The following is a 26,156-nucleotide window of genomic DNA, read 5'->3' as shown; positions in this document are numbered from 1 at the left end:
GGCCAAGGGCCGCCTCTTGGCCTGGATTGTCCTAAGATAAGAAAAAAATAGGTCCGCCTCTGAGTAACTTATAGACCTCGCTCTTGGTTACCTGTTTGGGCGTCAACTGGGTCCAGGGGCGACCCAAACACTTCGAACACACTTACAAATAATACTGGCCCGGTTTAAAATTTGGGTCAGCTCTCAACAAACATCTCAGACCCGACTTAAATTAAGCCGGCTGAGGATCGACCCTGGGCTTTTTATGCAAGAGTCGCTCAACTTGAAGAGACCTGAACCCAGTACTATGGATGTAGTAGGCCTATAAGTGATTTTTTACACTGAGAAATCATTCGGTATTGATTCACTGAATCTTTATAACTCCGTGATGTGAGGTTTAAAGTGTCTTATTTTATTGCGTTTCCTAATGACTACCTAGCTAGAACAAACTAATTTCTTTAACCAGCGCTAGATCAACTCTTTGTGTGGTTTTTCAAAATGTTCAGCATACGTAAACGATGCTCAAGAACTCGTCGTTTTTTCACCTGTAACATATATTCCAATCATTGTTTGGGTAGAAACTGTGAGGGAACCAGCATTTGTCGATGAGTGCGTTTTTTGATTGCATTGCTTAACTTACAGATGGCCAAATAGTTGAAGTGGGTATATATGATGTCGGGCACGACCTTTTCTCTTGGAGCAACGATGTAGCTATTCGTTGGAAAGGTAAATCTGATTTAGATGTTGATTCCTTTCAGCTATCGATGAATAATATAATAGTTATTGTATTAAATCGGGTATAAACATAATAAATGTGTCAGAGTACATGATAAATCAATTGAACATAACGAAATATTTTTGGTATTCGGTTTACGTATTACACTTGTCGCATGAGACCGATCAATTCGATTTGTGTGCTATGCGTTAGAAAAGGGGAAGTTAGGAAACGCAATGGCAGCTATACGCACGCATCGCGGAGTTCGGAGGCAGATTCCCCTCACTAAAAGCCACAATTATTCATTAAACCAGCATCGATGGTTTCCAATACATCTTCGAATTCGAAACTTCGAAACTCAGTACTCAGGGTAGCTAGACAATCACAGTGCGGCTGGTCTTAACCTATCCGCTACTGTTGCATAAAAGTCGTGAACTCATGCCAAAATGCGTGGGTCCATTCGGAAATCGCACTCAGAAATGGACAGAAGATCGTTTTTGACGCCAAAAATAGTAAATATGAATTTGAAAATGTATTGGAAGTCATCGATGCTGGTTTATTGAAATATTGTGGCTTTTTTGTAATGGAAATCTGTCTCCGAACTCGGTGATGCGTGTGTATAGCGAATAGTGCGTTTCCTAACTTCCCCTTTTTCTAATGCCTATCACACAGCGGCCGCCGTGTACGCGTGTATCGAAAGACAAGCGACTGTGTAAGCTTATTAGTCCGCTAGTTTTGCTTATCGCTATCTTGTTTTCAAATAAAACGTGACTTCTCTTCGAGGAAGTCCGCAAACAAATGAAACAGGACATGATATCATCCAAGTGAAATTCTGTTATAGGAAATGTACCACCCACTGACGGCGTCCAGGAGATCCAGGTCGTTGCCCTACCTTCGTTCTCTACACGGATTCTACTCTACGTCTTGGCGTGTTCAGGCATCCTCTTTGCCATTGTGTGCCTTGTGTTAAATATCAAATTCAGGAACATGAAGTAGGTTACTTTGAAAAAGCTTTTCTGGATCTGATAAATGTATATCTCGATGTATCGTGTCAGTAAAGGAAATCGAAGTTTTCCAATATCAAATGGTATCACGAATTTGATCACCAATCGTGATTTTTGTTACATATTCATACCCACACAATTTTCTTTCGCTGCTACAAGCACAAAGTATTGACAATGTTCAAGATTTCTCCAAGACATGAAACAAGGTCGAGTTTACAAGAAAAGCGGTTTCAACAAATCCTTTATATCTGTTCTTCTTTCATGTGCCGCTTCCAAGGGCTATCAAGATCTCCAGTCCGCTTCTAAACAACTTCATCCTCATTGGCTGCATTTTGCTCTACGTCTTAATCATTCTCTATGGAGTTGACACATCGAAGATGTCGTCACTACAGTTTTCAATTCAGTGCCATGTGAGCAATATATCTAATACACAAATAATTTGCACTTTATGATCTATTAATGGAAACCGTTCCACACGAAATCATTTCATGCTTTTGCTGCCTAAACGTACTACTTATCTATTCCACAGAGTATCATAAACAGAGTGGCAACACTTGCATGCCTTTTGTTCCATGGTCGTCTCGGTAGATATTGGCTTTTCATATTAAAATGAGCTTCAAAGGTGTTAAACTTTTTGGAGGCTTTGTTTGTGGTTGATAATTACACGAGATTATGCGAAACATACGACGAGATGGCATCGTACTGCCAGTCGCGTAGCAACCATAGTTACTTTGTGAGCTCTCAGGCCAGAAACAACTGCTTCACGCCAATCAAAACATAACACGCCAGCAGTTTCATAAACATGTCCTTTCTTGACGCACTGTAAAAGACGGTATGACTGACCGTAAACCATTGAGTAAAACCAGACAGTATCGATAAAAGACTTTCAAATTTGGTTCAAACACACTCATTATAATTCATAAAAATATGAGAGGAATTTTTAAAACGGTAAAACCCACTTTCCTGAAGCTCAAAATACTCCCGTTTTTGCCAGCACATCAATTCCGATCAGCACCACACGACAACAGCAACACAAACTTTGTCGAACATACTTTCGCTTAACAATTGGTGAAAATCCGAAAATTACCGAAGGGTGCATGGTCGGCACTCTTCGGAAAAGAGAGCCAAGAGCTTCGTGAGGCGAGGCAAACACGGATTGCTTACGTAACCGCTTCACGCCTAAACAATAGGTGTTGCCACTCTGTCTATGATACTCTGTGTCTATTCATAACTACATTTTACCCTTTGAAAGTTATCATTGAATCATAACTGTGTTCAGATTAATTCTAAATATCGTGATTTTGGAGCAGTAAAACAAAGGTTAATTCGATACGATTACTTTGATAAATCGCTTTCGTAAGTCTGTCTATGATCTTGCAACTCGCTCAGAAGGGGTCGCAAAATTTGACTTTCAACCCTGCTAACCCTGCTAACCCTGCTATAATAGCATCTGTACTCCAAACACAATACACTAGTGCTACAACCCTTGCTGACAGCATCTGCCGCATACAACATAGCATGCATACACCCGGAATAGATGGAGACAGCAGTGGAGTATTTGTGATATCTAAAAGAAGTTTATATCGTGCTAAACTGTCGGCTACCTTGTCTTCCGAGTCAGAAACTGCAAACACCTCTCACAGTATTCAACAGCAGGATTTTATTCCATGCTGCGGTGCTTTCCGTATAACCATTTTATGATTATTTAGATGACGTAATTTCAGGTCAAGAAAAGTGCTCCTATTTTGTTTACACTAATATCTTGTTTTCCATTCTATTTTGTTCCAATTCAGGTACGACCAATACTGTTATCCGTCGGCATTTCTCTTGCTTTCGGTGCATTGTTCATGAAGACCTACCGAGTCTACGCAATATTTAAAATCGCCATGGAAAAGTTCGCAGAGATTGTAAGTCTTCATCGATCATCAAAGCAAATACACGGATTATTCAAGAAAATAAGAAATGCTTTTGTGTTCATCGCATTTTATCACTAAACATGCTAAAGTTGCGTGTATGTTGCTTTAAATTTAGCTTTTCACATCTCCAACGATGTCATAAAATTGTCACCGAGATGAGTTATTGTATTGCTGTATCATTCCAGAGAGTTGGAGATTCAGACTTATTCTGGGCGTCGTTGTCATGGTTATTTTAGATTTCGTCATCTCCGCTTGCTGGATTATCTTCGACCCGATGACAAGTATAATCAGTGTCTTAGAAAAGAAGGTAAGGTCGTCGGATGATATCGTTGCGACACAAATAATGACTGAGTGAAAGAAAGTTGAATATTAATGGGCATTCTTACGACTCTACAATAACTGTTGTTTCTGTCCATACGCTGACTGAACTATTTACAGTAGTCTGTAATGCTATCATGTCTCATTTTATTAACATATCTAATTGTCCAATAAACCATCCCATGGACGGATATACAGCGAGATGTTGGCCAGTTCAGGATATATATATGCACGATCGAAAGCGAATGCGCATACGAAGTGAATTGATCAAAACTATTATATTATGTCAGTATATTGAAATTCTGCTCTGAAATGATGAAACAGTGTATTTCTTCTGCTGATAGCTTGAGCGTGTTTCAACTGTGCTGTAAAGCGAATATAGCACTGTTAATTTCACATCTCGACCAATCAGATCACTGTATTTCACCATCATTAGGCCTATAACATAATAACACGGCACATGGTATCACTGGACATCGATAGCATCAGCTCCTTCTGCAGAAAGCTTCGTTATCTTTTATCGATTGCCTTTCCTAATGCTAAACCTAACCCTCCTGGCGTGCGTCGATCTATGGTAATGATTTGCTGAAAAGTTTTCGGATAAATTATGTGCTATTTAAATATATCATACCAAAAAATGTCTAGCAGCATTAGTATGGGTGTCGCAATTTAACATATCGTCTAAACGAAATTTCATAAATTGTTTCCCTAACAGGAATCCACTGATGAAAATGGGCACGACTTTCTCTACATTTACCAAACTCGCAACTGCTATTCTGCTTATACCCTATACTGGACTATAAGTCTGTTCGTCATCAAGGGGATCCTGCTATTCCTTGGAGTGTTCCTGGCTTGGGCAATACGCTCAATACAGGTTGCTGCACTTAACGAAAGTAAGAATACGTGTCTTCCTCTTGTTATCACTCGTCTATTGTAGCGTCAAACATGCTCCGTTCACCCGACCTTTCGCCTTTTTAATATATTTCGCAACCTGTACAAGTTCTGATATACTTTACTTCGAAGATTAGCATCCGACCTGGAAACAGCAATCATTGCATGGTGAATGTTCATGTTGGAATCCCCAACTTGAATATTAAACAAGTAAAGATAATTAAGTGTATATCCCGAGTAGGTTACTGTGTCAAAGCTGTTGCTTCATCACAGTTTGTCCTGATGTTGGAATAATTTTCGTAATGGATCCTTTATAGGCCGACAAATCGCAATGTCAGTTTACGCTGTGGCATTGGTCTGTGTCATCGTCTTCGTGGGGCAGTACTTCTTGGGGTCAAAGGTCACCATGGTTTACGTCATCACTGGGCTAGGAATCTTCTTTTCTAACACCCTCGTGTTGTGCCTGGCGTTTTTACCAAAGGTAGGTATAAAACAGCGAACGGAAAGGCGCATTGTGGACTTAACCTCATCCTTGCAGCATCTGATAAAATATACTTTGTCATTTGGTCTTGCATCATATCACTGTAACTTCTTACATATCTTTAGCTTTTATTTCTATGATGATGAGTCTCATTGAATAATAATCTCAGATTGTTGTAATTGTATGTAAACGCATGGAGGAAATGAGTCGTAAATCAGACTCATTTCCTCGACTTTTATCGTCACTTTCCGAGCCAACATACCATAAGGTAACTTAAGTTCATTCTGCTTTTCTGTATTTTGCACATTCAGGGAACTGGACAATAGCTGGTCATGTGTTTTAATACATGTTCCTCTCATCGAAAGTAAATATGTATCGCTTTTCTTGTTATATTTACTTCATCTGTTGGGTCACCATCGATGTTAAGGTGGTATGCGCCTCGAAAGTGAAAGACTTAAACTTTCGCTCAAATTTTCCTCAAGGAATCTTTCAACCATTTACTTTCAAAATCAAGAATAAAATCGAGGGTCACAGTGCAAGTTTTGGTACTAGAGAAACAAATTAACCTAGATTTACCGATATTTAAGATTCAAAATGGCAATCATGCATCTCTGTGTTAACTCTATGGGTAAAATAAAATTTTCGATTTCCAAAAAACTAAAACTGTGAAAGTTTTTTATTATTCAAAGGGCTTCAAAATGAGCCCCACAAGTAGTAAATCAGTAAAGAATTGGAAAAGTTTAAGAGTCCAGATATCTGTCCCCGAGACGTATTCTACCTTACAAACCTACGAAGAACACGCATTCCTCGAATTAATCAGAGACGATGTGGAAAACACCGCTGAAGCAGCGCAAAAGTTCTATTTGAAAGATCTCCCATTAGGATATAATTGGCAGCTTTAGAAAAAAATCATTGCGACAATTCATTTCCGAGTCCGCACACAATGTCATAGTGACTTCGATTGGTGTACTGAAAAAGGGAGAGTCACTGTCAGTTTGATAATAATATACCCAGTGTACAAGTAATCTTTAATATATGCGTTCAGTTTTTCTCTTAGCTTTACTAACGACCTCGTGTTGGGTTTAACTAATTGAAATATACTGTGCAATTCAAGACTCTGTCACGATAGAATGTTCTGCTATATGGTTCTAATTCACAGATGATTCTGCTGTACCAGAATCCACATGATGTGAACACAAGCATCGTTAAACCCGGGCAACGAAATATCGTCAAGTCTCGCCCAGGAGGTTATCACTTAGACCAGAAAGATACAACGGATTCCCTCAGGGAGACTCTCAAAATGGTAGGCGCATTTCACGTTCGTCACTATTGAAAATTAATGCATTGCCTAATTATTTCGTTTTGTTGATGCATTAAGGGGAAATGCAATGATAAGTTTATCTTTCCAAAATGATATTTTCACTCTCTTTCTTTCCAGAAAATTCAGAAGTTGGCCTTGCTAAGAATGTCCTACGAGCAACTTTGTTCTGAATTGCTGCCTAACAAAGTGGACAATAAAAGCGAATGACGAACCGGAAACTCACTATATCAGAGGAATTGCTATCGTCTATCACAGTTCTGTAACACCTTATTTGACAGAGATAGTTAAGGGAAGCAATAAAGCACACCCAGCGACGGTATACCACGAGATTTTAACCAGTTCATGCATATATGCACGAGCAATAGCGAATGCATATATGAAGTGAACTGGTCAAAATCGAGTGGTATACCGTCGCTCGGTGTGATTTGTTGTTATTGTATCATAACAGTATATTGAAATTCCGGTATGGAACGTCAAAATAGGATTTTCGCTCTTGCTGAGAGCTCGCGCGTGTGCCAACTTTGCTATATTGCGAATATACCACGGTTCTTTTCACGTCTTGATCAAACAGATCGCTGTATTTGCGCCATCAATATTACTGGTATGATATAATATTACTTTTTGAACCTAAAACTGTATGTAGCTATACATTGCTAACACTGCAGCACCTTAAACACGTGACACCAAATCATATCAGGCTTGGACTTTATTCATATCGTTCCACTTATGACTTCATTGAGTGTCACAACTGTTTCTATGAAACTTGACCAGCTAACTCACGGCGCGGCTAACGGTAATAATGATTAAAAAAATGAAAATCGTGGTTCTTAAAATTAAAGTATTTGCAGTCGGTTCATAGTTTGAATCAATTGTCTGGTTGTGCTGTTGATGATTCAATACAACCATTGAAAGATGTCCGTTTATTGTAAATGTTGTAGCTTAATATCATTACAACTTTGTATCGCATTATTTATGCCTATCTTATTTGAACTGTACTGTATTTCAAGGGAACTACTGGGCATAAAATATGTTCTATAAATAAATAAGAGCAAGGAAATATATACTCAATGATGTTTATTGACGAGTAAATTGTGAAATTCATCATTTTACAGTTCGTGATGAGTCGTTGATATCACACTTCATGTAATCAGGTAAGCCTTGAAAGAAGTAAATTTCACAATTATGGCCTCGTTTATGTCTACTTCAAATTTAAAATAAAACGTATGGCTGCAAAGTTTCTTTAAAAGGGCATAATTTCAATTAGATTACATTTATCTGTATTTCTTGTGACGTATCTTCATCTTTAATGAATAAAGTGCGCCCACACTTCTTTCAAATCAACACCACAAAAATATTGGCGTTGTCATTGCAGTCTTGGTTGAAGTCGAATATATTGGCGAATTGTTGAAAGTGAAAGGAAACACTGTTCGGAAAAATACACAAAGTTAGCAGACTACCAAAGTTTTCAGTTGATGTGCAAGTTTTTACAAACTGCCACATCACATATATACGATATAATATCCTCGTGGTTGAATAACGAGTGTAATTATTCTCATCCATTTTTCATTTTATGCAGTCCTTGTATGTGAAGAACTCAAGTTCCTTGCTTTCCTGAAACACTTAGAGGGCATAAGATCATTTCTCAGGTGGTAATATATTAGCTAAACTTTGAGGCCGGGATAAGACCGCGTTCAAAAACATGGTGAGGGGGCTAGAGGAATTCAGGGGGGATTCGAAACTTTTTGGGGTAGTCGAGGGGGGACTTGAAAGTTTTGCCCTGCCTATAGGGGGACCTGAAAATATTTTGACTACCAACATTTTGATGTAGTCCAATGGTTCTAATGTTAGTAATAATTAAACAAAATCTAGAACCGTTTTGTCGCATTTTATGTCTTTAATCTCGAAAAATCTAAAAATGTATGAATGCCATTAAATTTTCATAAAACAAGTTGGCCTCGTAATGGGGCAGGAGCTGCAACTGTTGATAATTTTTCAATATTTCTATGCAATGTATCAAACACAGTTTCTTGGTGTCTCTCTACAGCATGCTGAAAAACACAATATTCAGTTTGTCAACAAAGCCCATTTGTCTAAATATTGGTGATAATTGAATGATACAAATGCACGGTACGCGTAGGCTGTGTTGGCAAGCTGAATACTAGACAGCTCAATATGCTGTAGGGAGTAGAACAAGAACGCAATTGTATAAACTGAACAAAAATATTGTCAAAATAAAAAGTTAATACAACTACTGCCCTGCTACTACATACTGGCAGTGATAGTGATACATGTAGCTCTGACTCTGATGTAGTTTAAGAAAAGTTTCGGTCATAGGACACTCAATTGACGGTGAAACATACATCTACTTGTACACAAGATCCAGCCAGAGAGCAAAACATAGAAGACCAGGGGACTAACAGTTACCATGGATTTTTGAATTCTGGAATATGAGAACAATCAAATATTAGAGAAAAAAGATGGGGTTACCATATTTGATCTGGTACAAATGTACGATGAAAACTCAGTTTTTCTAAAATCACTTAAAATCAATATTTAAAGCCATTAATTTGAAGTTCATGCAGTGAATGAAATTTTCGCATCTCATTGTACAATACCATAAAAGTAAAACTTTGAACAGTAAAGACTCTAATTTAAATGGAAAAATGTGTGACTAAATGGAATCGTTTATTTTTTATCAAATTTGCCATTATTACACCCAAAATTTCTGAGATTAAAACACTAATTTCATGGAATATTTTGTCCTTCTAGTATAGTCAATTTTGTAAGACATTTATAAGTGGCATCTAAGTTGCATATGTCTTGTACTTTAAAAAAAATCTTCGGTAGGTCACTGTGCTCATTTTTTCACAATTTGGTAAACGTAGCCAGGAAACACAATTTTTCATACTCTCTCATGATTGTCATTTTGTGTGCTTTTCAGCTGGTGACATTGACCTGGCCAGAGTTGGATAAACTTAAGTAGGGTTAGACTGAGAAATCCAAAAAGTCCACTGATGCATTTAAAAATGAATCAATTTAAGAACTTGCCTTAGGTATATGGCTCTAAAACCTGCTGATAAGAGGTAGTGTTGAACATCTGCATGCAGAACGACACATTACATGTTTATTTTTACTCTGCGTGCATTCCCTATAAATATGCGGCTATATGGTAATTTGGGGGGGACTTGAAAATGTTTGAGGGTATTGAGGGAGGATCTGAAAAAAAATAAGATTTCAATCGCGATTCCAATCGCGATCCTCCACCCCCCCCCCTTTCACCATTTTTTGAACGCAGCCTAAAGGCTAAAAATTAAAGAATTTATTCTCTTGATTGCATTTCGTAACAATTATCGCGTTTACTAGGCAGTAAAAGAATTAGTACATTATTTTATTCGTTCGTTCGTCAATATTTCTGTTGTTTTGCAGAGTTTTCTTATCGACTTCATCATTTCTACACCAGTGTTTATGGCAATGTCCAATTCGCATGCTTATAACTACTGTACAATAATTTTCGTCAAATAAAATATAAACTAAGCTTACTACAAATCACAAAATACGATTCTGGACGAGACGAGAGAAAGTACAGGGGTATATTCCTTTTGATAAAAGTGTAGTCTTTCAAGTTATATTTGAAGGTATTTATTTATTTATTTACTTATTTATTTATTTATTTATTTATTTATTTATTTATTTATTTGTTTGTTTGTTTATTTATTTATTGGAAAAGCATACGGGATCTAGTCCCATTTACTGGTTCAAAATAACTATATAGACTAGTTCTTTATTTGTTTTGTAGGTACTGTACAACATTCCAACCTTTATGTCTCAAGTGAAACCTACCCTGCAGGGCCAGCTTTAGAAATACATCTACAGCCCTGGCGATACGTAGGGACCGTGTATAGTGATCATGTATCTTGTGATTGAGAGTAAATAAATTCAGAGATAAATATTATAGACAAATCCCATTTTTTTTCCATTTAGACATTAAATTTGCCGTAAAGTAAAAAATGCGCTGTCTAATCGGCATGACATTAAATGATGGTAAGTTTTTTGAATGAAAAACCAAAAGGGAGTTCAATAGGTGTACGCAACGCTCATTTCTGAAAACTGAGGACTTTGTCAACGATTTTGCTGGTGTATTACCCAAACTACACAACTATAGTTAAGAGCATTCTGTACTAGCCCATACAATACTTATGGGGGATACAAATATATGATCCCAATTTACGTAAACGACCAATACCTGTACTAAATTTCTTACCTGGTGGACATAATTGTCCCCGAGGCTATCTTTTGCCCAGTGCCCAGTTTAAGATATGTATTCATTGCTTCGATAAAGTTTGTGTGCGAAGTGTGATAGTGAGTGAACAAGCGCGAAGTGCTTCACAAACTCTACAGCGTGTGGAGGGGTTGCAGTCAGAAAAATTGTAATAACTATAACCTCGGTTATTGAACCACTCTGGATTCATATTGGGGATTCAGCAGAGCGGTTTTGTCTGTGACTTCTCCGCTAGATGACTGGGTGCCGTACGTTTTGAGTTCGAACCTGATTGAAAACACTGTATTCTTACACAAATTTTCAAAATGAACGTCCCAAGGCAGCGTTTTCTTGTATGTGTTGAAGGTGTTCAGAGGACCAGTAGGAAAATACAGTATCGTACATACTCATGGAAGTGTGAGATACAATTACAATTGTCGTATTCATTATTTGTATTTCCTGGTATTTCAGCTGGAGAGTGAATGCATACTTTACAATCTTTCAAATCGTTATAAGCAAAAATATAGAATGCGCCTTGGTGACAGATATCCGGGCTCTTAATTTTCACAATACTAATCGGAGGCTCATTTTGAGGTTTCTGTAGCACATAAAATTTTCACCGTCTTTTTTGAATCGAAAATATGTTTTGTTCCCATTATGTTAGATGTAACACAGCGATGGCGGCCATTTCGAATTTCAAACGTCGGAAAATATTATGTTATTTTTGTCTCTGTTATCAAATGATCCCGGATTTTTAATCTTGAGTTTTATTCCTTGAGGAAAGTCTTTCAATTTTGTGGCTGGTTCTAGCATAAACGGAAGGCGAATGCAGATTATTTTACTCATATATCGCCGTGTACAAAATATAAAACTTGAAGTCGTGATCTGAGAAACGACAGACATGGCTTAGTCTACATTTGTACGCTTTCGGCTTACCTAGGTCATTCGTCTCGTATTGACGTCAATTGAAGCAAGGTTTTGCTGTGTGTAACACGAGACTAGCTTACGCTTTTGAATGACTTGAATGTCTAGTTGAACAAAAATGGCGGTGAGAATGAAAGGATAAAGTTGGTCAAAAAACGGCGTCATTGACCCTCAGCTACGCCCGCCATCAATTCTGTTAGATGACGGATAGTACCTTGATACATGTCACGCATTTACTTTCACCGTATCAGATAACAAGGACGAGTAGACTCTTTTAGTCTCTCTCCTAATAAGTGACGTTTGTTAGATATTCATCAGGAAAATAATAAACAGCATGACATAAAAGACGATTAATATGCAAAGATCTACTCAAAAACGTGCCGATCTTAACAACTCAGGTATCATATGAAAAACTAATGGTGTCCCTATTTAACATTTCACAGTATCCCATGTAGTAAATATCTTATATTCAGGGCGATTAAAACTCACGAAAAATAAATCACTGTACTTGCATTTTTACGGTAATAAAATCTCACATTACGTTGGTTTATGCATGGAGGCAGTACATTGCAATACTTAATAAAATCCTGATGATATCATTATTCTCTTTAGACAACGAACAATGATAGATCAAGATTTATCCAATGGGTGCTGAGCATGATTAAAAACTTAGAATTTTATAATTTTACTAGCAAATTGGTGAGCAGTCACAGAGCAATTAGCGCAAACTGCAGTCTATCTCATGTGTACACCCATTACTGTGTTGATAACGTCGCCAATATCTTACTACCTTCAAGTTGGCACTTCCATCTACAGAACTTAATCTGATCGATCGACATGCATGTGTATATGTCTATTTAGTACATTTCGTGATCTCAAACTCGACTTACAATTTCTCAAGCTTAGACAAACGTGCTGTTTATGCATTTGAAGGATTCATTGGCATTATAAAAAGTATTACATCAAGTCTCTGAGCGATGCCCAAGGCTAAAGGCAGGTGATACACGTATCATATTTGTTAGCGAAGCAGACGTCGTCGAAAGAGAGTTTCGAGCAGTCACGATCGACTCGATTGAAGTCTGAATATGTAAACATATATTGCGGAAGGCCCATTCCAACTTATCATAAACACTGTATTTACAGCAATTCTCGTAACAACTAAGAAGGCGTCAGCCGCACTGCAAAAATGGCCACGCCCCCTTTGGAAGAGTGACTGTGAATCTTCTTCTCGATTGGATCACAAATGTGTTGGAGAGACCGTGATTGGATACTCAATTAGCTCGACGTCACCTTTTGAAGTGAATTTGCATAAATAAACGGCACTCACGAAGAGAAGAATGTTATAAAATGACACTTGAAACATTTTTTGAGTGTGTTGGCCAAAAACATACCGAGTACAACTTCTCAGCAGTAAGAGGAGCTCTTAATATGACATTATCTGAGCAAGATGAAGATGAATATGTTCCTTTTCCTTCTAACTCTAAGCTATTACACAGATCGACTTGTGGCCAACAAAACTGTTTTACGCATCGGAGGACTTTTCCAAACCATGCCAACACCATCTGGAAACGAGAATTTGGCATACGCGACCAAGAGTGCGTTGGAGTTCGTCAACTCGCATGAAGATATTCTAGCTGAATACGACTTAGTGATGGTCGCAAACTACACCAGCTTTGACGTGGTACGTCTTGTTGTACAATGTTCCAATTGTCTATTATGACCGTATAAACTTTATCCTAGAATTTGTGTTGTTCAAAAATCTTGTTTCCTGGAGTGGCTTTTGTGTCACTTGTAACGATTAATGACGGAATGAGCACAGAGTTTTAAAAATATACATGTGTACATCAAAAAAAATCTGGGTGTGTTAAAGTTCAGATGATACTGGCAAACAGAGAAAGAAAGACGACTTACAGGGAAACAGTCGTCGGAACTGCGCCTGTGCAAGTTTCTTGTTAACAAACAATGTATTTCGTGCATGATATCTAGATACACCTCATCATCATAGCTGCAACATTGAAATTATAGGATGTAGATTACGACAGACACGTTTTAACTTTCATTAATCACCATTGTATCTTTGCTGCAGAGTTTACATTGGTCGTATGGGTTCCATACGACATTTGAGCGCAGTTCCGACGACTGCATCCCTTTAACCCTTTCACCACCATGGTTTGTTCCAAATCAATTGTTTTCTATGGTAAAGGTCGACCTGTATACAGGACCGGGGAACTAGGGGTGAAAGGGTTAAAGCTTGATGGTGTTCTTTTCATCTTCTTTTCTGTGAGATAAGACCTTCAGGACACTTTCCAAACCTCCAAAACTAAGCCATTTATTTCACGTTTTCTGAAGAGAAGAGCGCACATGCGGATCTTGTTATAAATTTCTCACGAGAGACATTGCACGAAATAATCTGGAGAATATAAACGTGAGACATTCGATATAGTCCTCTTCAAATTTTGCGCGAAATAAAAATGTCAACTATACCCGATAGGAAATTTGCGACTTTCCTTGTGAAGACGTGGTTGTTTTGACAGGATAATTTTGTTATTGGTCGGAAACATGACGATTGTTTCAGGGAAGTAATCAGAACAGTGTTATGATTCATCTTTCAATCGCTCTGATGAAAATGAATCATCCTTTCTGATGGTTAGTCAATGCTGGAGTTAACGGAATAAGTGTTTCTTTCGTGGTCTTGATAAACCCATCGTTTCTTTGGCATATCTGAATAAAATGGTATCAGCACAAAATATTCTGATAGACTTGCCTCTCGGCTGATTCTATTTAGAAAATTTATTTTATAGCATAGTAAATCGATACCGTATGTTCATATTATCGCGACCCTCATTTCACAAAAAGGCATCTGTGAAATGGGCCTTGCAGCATTGAAGGCTACAAGCCTGGACTTTTTTAATCTGCGAAAGGTTCTGGTAAATGATTTTGTGACCTATTCCACTGTGCTCTTTTCAAGAGTGGTGGGTTTATTCTGCGGACACGTGCGTGTATAACTGAAACCTTGAAATAAATACGACGGATTGGAAAATGTATTTAGGACACACACTCCGTCTGTGTATAGAGGTTTTCAATGGCCAGTACTAGTATCAAACGAAATCCTACTAATCTATAATGGCACTAATCATTTTATTCAAATCAAAATCGTAACCTTTTACCATGAGCCTATAGCTAGAATCACAGTGATACAACAACAACAACAACAACAACAACAACAACAACAACAAAAGTAAATGAGAATGTGTGATTGTAACATTTTCTAGTCAGCAGCATCTCACTGTCTATTCACACTCATCTGTATCTGTTCGTAACAGAATAAGATGACCGCCGATGCCCTCGGCATTCTTTATGACTTCATCTACGAGAAACCTCAGTTCCATATGCTGGTTGTCTCAACAATATCCATGGTAGCACAGCCTGTATGTGAAGTCGCTTCCCACTACAACCTTATACAGGTAAGTTCAATTTTAAAGTATTTCTTTGACTGTGTATTGTTGGACACGATATGGTCGGGGAGGAGAACAATGTCTACTAAATACATCGCCTTAAATTTCATCATTCAGTTGCATTTTTCGACGTGCCCTGCGGGCGCGTAGCTTTAAAACATCAAACATATACATCAGCGATATCTGGATGTTTGCATATTTGAACTTTGTTTTGCCTTTGCAAAGCATCATACGCACCACAAATTGTATGATTCAGTCACCGTTTTCGTCCCAGCCTTTGAGCGCGAAGATATATTAGAGATATCTGGATGTTTGCAAATTGAAAGTTTGTTTTGAAAAGTGTACTAATCATGACATCTGCAGTTCATATGAAAAGCATGACAAATTCATGATTCTTTTTTGTTTTCTCTGTCTCAGTATACAAAAGCAACATGCCCTAATATTTCACAATAGGTTTGATACATAGACATATAAACTTTGTGTCACAGGTTTTCAGCAAAAAGGTGTTTTTTATGACTGAAATGGTAGTTAATAAAAGGCAGTTTTGTCATTATTAGCTGTGCCTTTACGGTTTCAACGTTACAAGATACTGCGCACATCAGATTTGGCCACAACTTATAGAAATAACTCTCTATGGCTTCTCAGAAGATGTAATTGGATGACTGGCATGTCTAAACATCCATCAAAGTTTTTGATTTATTGCTGTTTTCTCTTTGATATTAATGATTGACATCAATTTATGCACAACAGTTCTGGACATCTGGTTATGCATAGAAACTGTGAAATACATTCCCTGTTCATTCAAAATACTGTATTCAAACTTTAAAATTGACAGTTTAAAGTTCCTATCTTACAATTGACATGACAACAATTTCATTAAAACACAGGATGACTGAATGTTTAAAATACACAAACTATATATATATATATATATATATATATATATATATATATATATATATATATATATATAATATATATATATATTTATATATATATATATATATATATATATATACATACATATATTGTATTTCACTTTGTTTTACCTTCACTTTGTCTTACCTTTGTAGGGGGGGCACCGTGTTTCCAAACGTTGGAATTGGGGTGGAAGCCACTTTTGACGTCGGCAAAACATAATCCACCACCCTCCCTCCCCCATGCCGAAAACTGACCAGTTCCTATAGCTAAGTATCATACAAAACTTAAAAAACAGAGGCCTATGCATACAATTAGTTCTATTTCTAGATCTTTTAATCCTGTCTACACTGAAAAAAACATTCTGGTCATTAGAATAACAGATGTCATTTAATATCGATAGAATAATCAGGTATATAGAGTAGGATGCTTCAAATGCCGGTGACTTGTTCGTCCGTAAGTCAAGAGGTTTTTGCAGACTTCTGTCAATGCTTTCCAAGATTAGATGCGGTGATCTTTGAGCCGCCCGTAAGCCGTGTATTTGGGTTACATCAAAAACTCAAAGGACAGTTATATAGATCGTTGCCATAGTCTACGTTGATTTCGCTTTAATGTTAATCTCCCTGCATTTTAGTTTTTTAACAGTGTCGACTTCGCAAAATGCTTATTTTTATTCTGGGGATAAATCTCTTAAATTGATAGGGTTTGGTGTTAATATGTTTTCAAATTTAAGTTTTTTTACGCCCAAATTTTCAACTATTCATTTTTTCTAGGATAAAAATTTGATGCATGCGATCTAATTTCTAACGGGTTGCTCACTATTGATTAATGAGTCAACAGAAGAAGTAAACGGGTGGAATTTCTGGAAAAAACATTGAATTGTTTTGTGCGTGTGTGATGTTGATTCTGAATGAAGTATCGCCAAGAAAGAGTGCGCTGGTTCAATTGGCAATCACAACCCATTCGAATGCATGGTGCGCGATTCGATTTCATGAATATCCTCGATTGACAATGAATCAATATATCTGAGTTTTGATACTTAAATGTCAATTATTAATACGCTTTTCATGAATAATTGAATGAATAATAATATCTACGCTTTGATGGTAGAATGATTGAGCAACTCTCATTTTCTGATGTCTGCAAATGGGATAAAAAATGGCCAAATTTTTTGCATTTTTCGTGGTTCGAAGTTCCCAGAAATGAAAAAAGACCTCGTCCACTTTTCTGCGCGTTTTCAAGAGGAGCTACACACAATCTCGGAAATGCATGGTTTTATTCATATACAGTTTGGTTTCTTTAAGCCTGGTATTCTTTTTCACTCCTTGACAGGTTTCAGGTCTTGCCTCGTCCCCTGGTCTCTCGGACAAAAATCGATATCCCCTGTTTCTGAGATTCTATCCAAGCGACACGATTTTGGTTCCAGGTTGGGAGGCTCTGTTGCGTTATTTTCAGTGGAAAAGAGTGGCAATCGTGTACGAAGATATCGAGATATTTTCTCTGGTGAGCAAAACAATCCCGAAATTATTTAGAAGACTTCAATGTTCAATACTTGATAACCCTGGCGTATAGTTTTGCTCTCCAAATTTCTCGTTTTTATTTCCGTCGTCTTCTCACCTCTTGAAGGCAAGGTGATGTAACGGTGCATTCTACTTGTATTGACGCTGTGTGCATAAGCTAAATACTGGTATTTTAATGTACTTTGGTGGACAGAACATCTTTGAATTAAGATTAATAAAACCAAAACTATATAGTAAAAGCAAATCATCAAAAATTATAGCCACTGGCACACGATTAGCACTATCTATGAGATACAGTGGCTGTATCACGTTTACTTCCAATTCACCAGGAAAATTTCCATTATTGCTTACAATCATTTCATTTTCTTAGCAAATCTTCACATTTTAAGGAAAGTCAAGGCGGTAAACTTGCCTGGATAAGTGAAAAAATACACGGAAAACATTGCACAGGAAGTGAAAGTCAGTGAAAATTGCAGATTCAAACAGGTTCACATTTCGACATTCATATGTACATTGCATATCGTAAACGATGGCAACTTTATTTCATAATACCGAACTTTGTAATCGCATTTTGAAATGAATAAAACTCGTATTAATAACCTTTCTCTTCGGACAGCTTATGAAAGAATTAGTGTCTTTGTTTGAAGAACATGGCGGATATGATGTCTTGACTGTAGAACACGTGCAAACTGAATTTGAACCCACGAACCAGATAAAAAGTTTGAAGGTAAAATATAGCTGTATACTCCGCACTTGGGTATAACCAAATAGTGTTCATCTGAAGACCTTGGACATTTAAAACACCTTTTGCTGATGTTTCAAAAGTTATTTCGTGTCATCCGGTACAGCCGACATATATGGCTGCCAAGACTGCAGAAAAAGAAATTAACATTGTGTGCAATGAACATAATATAGACACACCTATGTCATACAAAGCTTTACTTATTTCACATCTGGAAAAAATCTCTACTGAATTCTTAGTCTCTCGAGATTCTCGATAAGACCCCTGTATTACCTATTTACTCAAAGAAAACCGCACATTGTTTCTTAGTCAATAATTTTTGTTTTCTAGGAAAGTTGGACATAATATTGTCATCTGTGATGCAAAGAGTGTGACAGTCATTGATCACACTACGTGTCTGTGCGAAGCTGTAACGTTTGTACGTTTCGCTACAGTGAGAATCTTTTTTTCCATTATACGTTTCAGAGCCATAATGCCCGCATTATCATTTTATTAGCATATCCGGAAACGACAAGACAAACCATATGTCAGGTAATGACATCATATTAATGATTTCATATGTCAGATAATGATTTCATATGTCAGATAATGATTTCATATGTCATGTAATGACTTCATATGTTAGGTAATGATTTCATATGTCAGATAATGACTTCATATGTCAGGTAATGACTTCATATGTCAGATAATGATTTCATATGTCAGATAATGATTTTTTATGTCAGATAATGGCGTGAAGTAATGTTCTTCCACTAAATGGATATTATGTCGTGTTTAGGGCATTTTCATCTGACAAGGCATCGTGTTGAATTTGCCGGTCTTCTTTTATTTTTGAATATTATAAACTGTGAATGAGCTTATTTTGTCATACGGCATACAATATGCCAAAATTGTATTACGCTGTCTTTGATGACAAAAGGATTTTAGTGTAAGCAAGTCACAAATAAGCAAAGACAAATCATATTAATTCACGTGACCACATCCATTCAAGTTCAAATATTTCTCCATATTATTAGGTCATGTGCATGTGACAACGGAAAGTAAATCATTACAGGTGGAACAGTTACATACATGGAATAGGAAAAAAACTTTTTAAAAAGCATGTTTACTCTCTAGGCTTATAAAGCAAACCTATATGGAAAGAAATACGTGTGGATGATGCTGGGCTGGTTAAATGATGAATGGTTTATACGTAGCGGCGACGTATCGTGTAGCATTACTGATATGAAACATGCTGTCAACGGTTATCTCAGTATTAAAGTACTGCCATACACGCAAGACTTTAATCAAGTTAATTATCATGGCGTGGTGAGTTAAAAACACTAAGACTTTTTTTTCACATCGGCAACAAATTCAGCGATAACAATATGAAACTGACAGAGCCTACCATAACCATCATGAAAACACTTTTTGTCAGAAGAAAAAAATGATACAGGTAGAATGATATACGCTTCCAGCTGCCAATGCATTTCGGAGAAAAAATGGAGAAGAAATCGGCAATCGCGAAAATTCTTTCAATTCCTCCAAAATGAAGGTAATTTGGTTGCTATGATGGATTTGGTATCTCAGTATATTGTTACCGATGGGAATGCATTTTTTGTTACTGGGACTTAAAGCCTTTACAGCAACCTTAAGCTGCACCACCAACCGGCGGGTAGGCCTACAAGTTTTGTAGTATAACACAATTTGTAGTGTATTCCATTTTGCCCTACAAAACAGGTAAATGGGTTTTTTGTAGCGAGACAATTTCTATACGCAAATCTTTTCTTCTATTTAGAGTAAATGTGCTGATAAGGCCCATACACATTAAATGGAGCTCTAGTATAGGTAGAAAACTTAAGATCGGCAGTAGTTAAACGTACTGTTGCATCTTCTGAGATGTACATATTTGTGAGTCTGTTTCAGTGTCTATTTTCGTCAGCACGCAGTTACATTGCAATGGTGCAGTTTGAATCACTCCAAAACTAAATTTTCAAATGATACATCAATGTGATCACCGACGGCTTACTCGGATAACTTCCGTTCCAGACACCGAGTCAGGAAGATTTAGAGGTATATGAGCAACTGCAATCAAAGTCGTACTATGCAGGATTCGTTTATGATACCATAGTGAGTCTCGCCATCGCACTTGACAATGCCGAGGCATTGCTTTCACGGCTAGACCCACCTCGACAGTTGCTCGAGTTTACCTACCAGGATGCTGAAATGGCACATTATGTGAAAGATTCAGTGCAACATCTACATTTGGACGGTGTCACTGTGAGTAAAGTCGTTATCTGTCAGTGTGTATGCTCTTACAGAAATACAGTAGTCATTGTGAAATCTAAGTGCCTGAGGACTATGTCTGTCTGCATTCTTCTTTAAGTCTAATATTATCTGTCGTAAGCCACACACACAAGTAATATGCAGATGTTCTCGTGGGAAATTACAGTGCTCGGTACCAAAATCAGTGCGTTATAAACAATAACAAAAATTACTTCAAGTACAAAGTAATAATATATATATATATATATATATATATATATATATATATATATATATATATATATATATATATATATATATATATATATATATACTTCAAGTACAAGGTAATAATATATATATATATATATATATATCAATTATGTTTCATGCATCTTGCAATCTTCAAACAGATCTAACTTTAAATTTTCTTATGTCATATATATATATATATATATATATATATAGATCGAAGTATAGAGATGTCCTCGTGGGAAATTTAAGTGCTCGATGCTAAAGCAGAGCGTTATAAATAATAACATAAATTACTTTGTACTTGAAGTAATTTGTGTTATATTGAGAGAGAGAGAGAAAGAGACAGAGACAGAGAGACAGAGACAGAGACAGAGAGACAGAGAGAGAGAGACAGAGAGAGAGACAGAGACAGAGTGCAATAGGTGTTCAGTGACAGATAGAGCGAAGCGCACTTTTGGCTGATAGGTTGAGTAATTTAGTCACATGAATGGCACAAGACAAGTTCATTAGTAACACTTGATTCTCCACGAACATTTCTGAGATGACGGTCAGTGAAACCGAGTGATGCCATTTTTCTTTTATATTTTCTCAAGGGGAGAATAGAATTCACAGCCACTGGTGACAGGATCTCTGAATTAATCATCGAACAGATGCAAGGTATGTTTTACAAGAAATAAATGACCCATGACAAAAGGGATCATGATGAGAGATGGAGCCGAAAGGAGGTCGCTAACCAGGAAGTCACATGTGGGATTCAACTTCTATGATGAGTTTCTTTGTAAATTTTAGTCTTAGTCAGCATCTGTCAAAATAGTCGAGAATAAATTGCAAATTTAGTGTCTGGCTGCTTTGAGGGATGGAAGCCTGACTGAACGGGACTTGATGCGCTGTGTACATGTCGATGGAGTAAATATTCGCACTGCTACTGTGATATTCCCCTGTTGTGACTTAAACTGTGTCTTTGAAAACATCTTGTCACAAACATTAGGAAAACGTTTATTTTATTTTGGATAAAGAAGCTCTCTTCTTTGACGAGTATAGCCAGCATTTCCTTGGACCTTGCGTGTACTGCAGAACACATACATGATTTATTTCATCTTTTCTTTTCTTGTGAGTAATAAAATTTATGCCATTTTTGTATTTAATGTCAATATAAAAGATGAGAGAAGTCTTCAGGCAGCCAAAAGGATATATAGCAAGTTTCTGTACAAATCAGCAGAATAATATGGATGATTTAATACATGAAATAGATATTACTAAAATAATCTGAGAAGATAACGCCTTTACCCCGAGGGGAATCGTAGCCATGATTTTACATCGATATATCGAAGATTTTCATCTGACTCTTGATGGCAAAGGCGACAACAGTTTTTTGTGAATCATTGATGCGTGCAAACCACGTATATCTTTGAATTTTCAGATGAAAAATTGGTTCAAGTGGGTGTTTACGATGTCGGGCATGACGAATTCAGATGGAGTAATGACACAGCTATTCAGTGGCAAGGTAAATGTTAGTCTGAATTGAAACCAACTTTCTAAAAGTTCAAGAATATATTTTGGTAGTCACCGGGAGATGACGAAACTGTTTATCGAGAGACGGGCCAAACTTCTGTATGCGTGCAGTTCAACTGAGATAAATCGTACGACAAATGTAGCACCTACGATCATGCCCCTTTGAAGTCCCGTTTTTCTTTAAAATTTCCTGAATTCAGAAGCCTTTCCTCTTACTGAATTCAGCAGCCAAGTGAAAACCGCAGCACAGCTTATATGTCAATGGTTTCCAATTTCATAGGACAACATGAGTAAGACGTTTCATGACGGTCACTGAATTCGGTAAAACATATCACCAGTAAATCACAGACTCCAAATAAGTATCGAATAACTCGCAGAGTTGTCTTATTTCAGAACCCAAAATTGTCATTTTAAAAATTTTAAAAAGATGAAAAGATACCCGGACTCTTACCCTGGGCATTTATGCTTTCTTTTCACAGAGAAGCTACCACCGACAGACGGCGTCAAGGAGATCCGATCCATTGTCCTCCCTTCTTATACTGCTCGACTAATAATGTACACTCTAGCTAGCTGTGGTATTCTGTTTGCTATACTATGCCTGGTATTGAATATCAAATTTCGAAACCAGAAGTAGGTCCTCCTTACTGTAAATGATATTTACGCAGACACATGGAGTGTTTGTTCAGTCAAAACGAGGTATTACTAGAAAGTTCGCGTTGTCCGTTACCATCTTTATACTTTAAGTTCCCCCAATTGTCTCACAATGTGCGATTGTTTGCGCCTGTTTGTCAGTAAAGAACTCTACGCATTGAACGCCTTAAGCCAAGTTCGGAAATTCCATGCGTAGTTCATGGAATTATCATTTTCCAACAAATTATAAAAGTGGAAATTTTCTAAGCAAGTGGTCTTGAGAGATATATTGATTTTTTCGACACAGAAATTGGTACTGGAGATGGGTATCGTGTTGTTTCGTTTGTAACTCCCAAATATTAGATAAAGCGCTCATGTTGTATAAAAACCTAGAATTATGGCTTTCGTCAAATATGAATTTTTGCCGTCTGTATTTTTTGATGAGCTACTATCTCGTGCCCACCAGATACTGTCTCGTGCGCACGAGATAATTGTATTGTTTTTCTGCCAAAAATCTCCCTCATGGGCTTTTATTGCATAGGCGAGGTACTCTAATGTGGAGAGATACCATTATGTCTTGCCATGTTTAATGGCAACCACTTCAGAAGCCAAGTAGCCTAATTACACGCCATTTTCCTTTTGTGCACCCCATTCATCAGAGTTATCAAGATCTCAAGTCCGTTTTTGAACAACTTCATTCTCGTCGGCTGCATTTTGCTCTACGTCTTAATCATCCTCTATGGAGTTGACACATCTAGCATGTCATCGCTACAGTTTTCCATCCAATGTCACGTAAGAACATATCCCTTTTCAATATCTGTTGCATCATTGCAAAGATCGTTACCGTGATGTCTCGTGTCTTCGCATTTTTCGCTTTCCTCTACTGTGAGCGACATCTGTTCATTAAAAATAAAATTTCCTTTAGCATGATGAACAAATCAATTACTCTCTGGCTTTAGGGCAGAGGGAGAGAAAAGCGAAGTTATAAGTGGAGGTGGAATTGACGACAGTTTGCGAACGGTAAACAATGAGAACTGAACGATTAAAAGGTGACAGAAAAAAAGTCTGATTGAGGCTGTGTGCCGTGTACAGAGGAGGGCCTGGTTGGATGAAGGAAATCTACAGGGATCATGTTACAGCTGATTGTGACCTGGAGTAAGAAGGGAGTGGACAGTTCACAAAACACATCTGAGTCAAACCCAGATTACACTTTAAATCATCACCTGTAAGTTATAATATTAAACGAAGTTTTCTCTTCTGTAGGCACGTCCAATACTTCTGTCCATCGGCCTTTCTCTCGCTTTCGGTGCATTATTCATGAAGACTTATCGAGTCTACGCCATATTCAAAATCGCCATGGAAAAGTTTATGGAAATCGTATGTAACGTTTAATAAAGATATCACCAAGTGAAATTTCATATTTTCAGAGGTCGGTTTACAATGTCATTGACCGCTAAGAACAGAAAACTAAAAAGGCTACCCAGTGTCTTTCTAACATTATGCCAGGTAATTACATACCGGTAGATGTGATCATATTCATGGATGAACATTTCATGTATGCTCTAGGCAGACGTGTCGATGTCTCGTAGAAGCACTCTCACATAATGAACGTATACCCTTTCAGCGTGTCGGTGATTCGAGACTTATACTGGGTGTTGTTTCCATGGTTATCCTAGACGTCGTCATTTCCACAAGCTGGATTTTGTGTGACCCTATTTCGAGCACAGTCAACGTTTTGGAAACCCGGGTAAGCTTTTCGTGATACAGGACTCAAGGTAGCACGTACACACAGAAGCAACAGGAAGTTTATATCTGCTAAGAACACGAGTGGATAAAGGCAGCAATGAGAAGTGGGACGACTAGAAACATAACGACAAGAACTGATGTAGCTATCTATCATTTGCCACAAAATAGGTTAACAATGAACGTGGTAGAAGGCACAGAAACATAAAGGCGAAAGATTCTAAATCAAGGCGGGAGATTCTAAATAAAAAAAAAGTTAGTTGAAGCGCGTTGTTGCCTGAATGGATCTCACTGAAAAGATTTCACATTTGGATCTGCATGGTAATGTGTACAAATACAGTAAATACAATAAAAGTACAATAAAAGTACAAATAACAAGTGGATTTGTTCATCGGCGAAGGTTTTCCATTGACAAGATGGAACAAAGGTTTACCGAAATGAAAGGTTTAAACATTTTCATCTCCTTGGTGTGTGCTACTTCACAGTATATCTCATTTATCCCACGACCGGAAAGCGACATAGTGATTTATCAAAGAAGATGCGCGCGCAAACTACTCCAAAGTGAAATGTGCTATTTCTTTATTTCCACGTGATTTCATAGTTCATGTTCGTAGGCTATAAAACATATTACTGTGTGTCAGCTTACAATCTAACATTCTCTCCTTTTGCAACTCAAACCGGATCGACTTGAAGAAACCCATTCCATGAACTTGCAAACAGCTCGAAATGCGTCCTAGGGAGACACGTTCGTACTTTGTCACGAGTGGATTTGTTCTGAGAATTGTTGATAATTATTTACACTCTCTTGTTTCTGATAAAAACCGGAGATTTGCTGGTATTTCCTGTAGAGTTAACACACAGGGGGTACAGTAGCTGATAGTTTCTGCATTTTTAATCCCGTTAGATTGCCTTCATTGCTATTAAATCCCAGCTCTCGCGGCACACCCCCATTGATTTTTATTCTCTATCATGAAAGAGAAGCGTTGGATGTTTCCTGAAGCGAAATGTGTGCAGAGATTTGAACAACTTAAATTTCCGGGTTTTGCATTATATCAAAGTACACACCATTTTTCCTCAGGCACAAACTGATGAAAATGCTCACGACTTTCTCTACATTTACCAAACTCGCAACTGCTATTCTGCCTATACCCTATACTGGACTATAAGTCTGTTTGTCATCAAAGGGATCCTGCTATTCCTTGGGGTGTTCCTGGCTTGGGCAATACGCTCTGTACAGGTTGCTGCACTTAATGAAAGTAAGAGCACGGTATTTTCACCGTTTTAAAGTTGTCTTCTATACCTTGAACATCGGGTCACAAAGTGTTGTTAC

The 26,156-nt window shown here is 37.4% G+C and overlaps 1 protein-coding gene and 1 long non-coding RNA gene across 2 annotated transcripts; both read left to right on the top strand.

Moving 5' to 3' along the window:
* The first annotated feature begins 619 nt into the window (after positions 1-619).
* LOC139139689 (uncharacterized) lies at positions 620-3,599 on the top strand. The gene is made up of 4 exons (XR_011553868.1): positions 620-705; positions 1,536-1,686; positions 1,976-2,108; positions 3,492-3,599. It is a non-coding gene; the product is annotated as an uncharacterized lncRNA (long non-coding RNA).
* Positions 3,600-3,819: 220 nt separating this feature from the next.
* Positions 3,820-6,866, top strand: LOC139139688 (gamma-aminobutyric acid type B receptor subunit 2-like). Its single transcript, XM_070708549.1, has 5 exons — positions 3,820-3,921; positions 4,648-4,825; positions 5,141-5,304; positions 6,464-6,607; positions 6,743-6,866. The coding sequence occupies exons 1-5, from the start codon at positions 3,838-3,840 to the stop codon at positions 6,830-6,832; spliced, it is 660 nt and encodes a 219-aa protein (XP_070564650.1). The 5' UTR covers positions 3,820-3,837; the 3' UTR covers positions 6,833-6,866.
* Positions 6,867-26,156: the final 19,290 nt, after the last annotated feature.

Source organism: Ptychodera flava, chromosome 9 (genome assembly GCF_041260155.1).
Source record: "Ptychodera flava strain L36383 chromosome 9, AS_Pfla_20210202, whole genome shotgun sequence".
Classification (NCBI taxonomy): Eukaryota; Metazoa; Hemichordata; class Enteropneusta; family Ptychoderidae; genus Ptychodera; species Ptychodera flava.
The sequence above is the reverse complement of the archived record's forward strand: the minus strand, read 5'-3'. Positions and strand labels throughout refer to the sequence as shown.

What these genes read in the sequence shown, in the direction of transcription:
- LOC139139688 (XM_070708549.1), top strand. Translation starts at nt 3,838, where the DNA reads ATGGTTATTTTAGATTTCGTCATCTCCGCTTGCTGGATTATCTTCGAC. An exon ending in GGTTGCTGCACTTAACGAAA is followed by an intron (nt 4,826 to 5,140) that starts GTAAGAATACGT and finishes GATCCTTTATAG; the next exon opens with GCCGACAAATCGCAATGTCA. An exon ending in TCAGGGAGACTCTCAAAATG is followed by an intron (nt 6,608 to 6,742) that starts GTAGGCGCATTT and finishes CTTTCTTTCCAG; the next exon opens with AAAATTCAGAAGTTGGCCTT.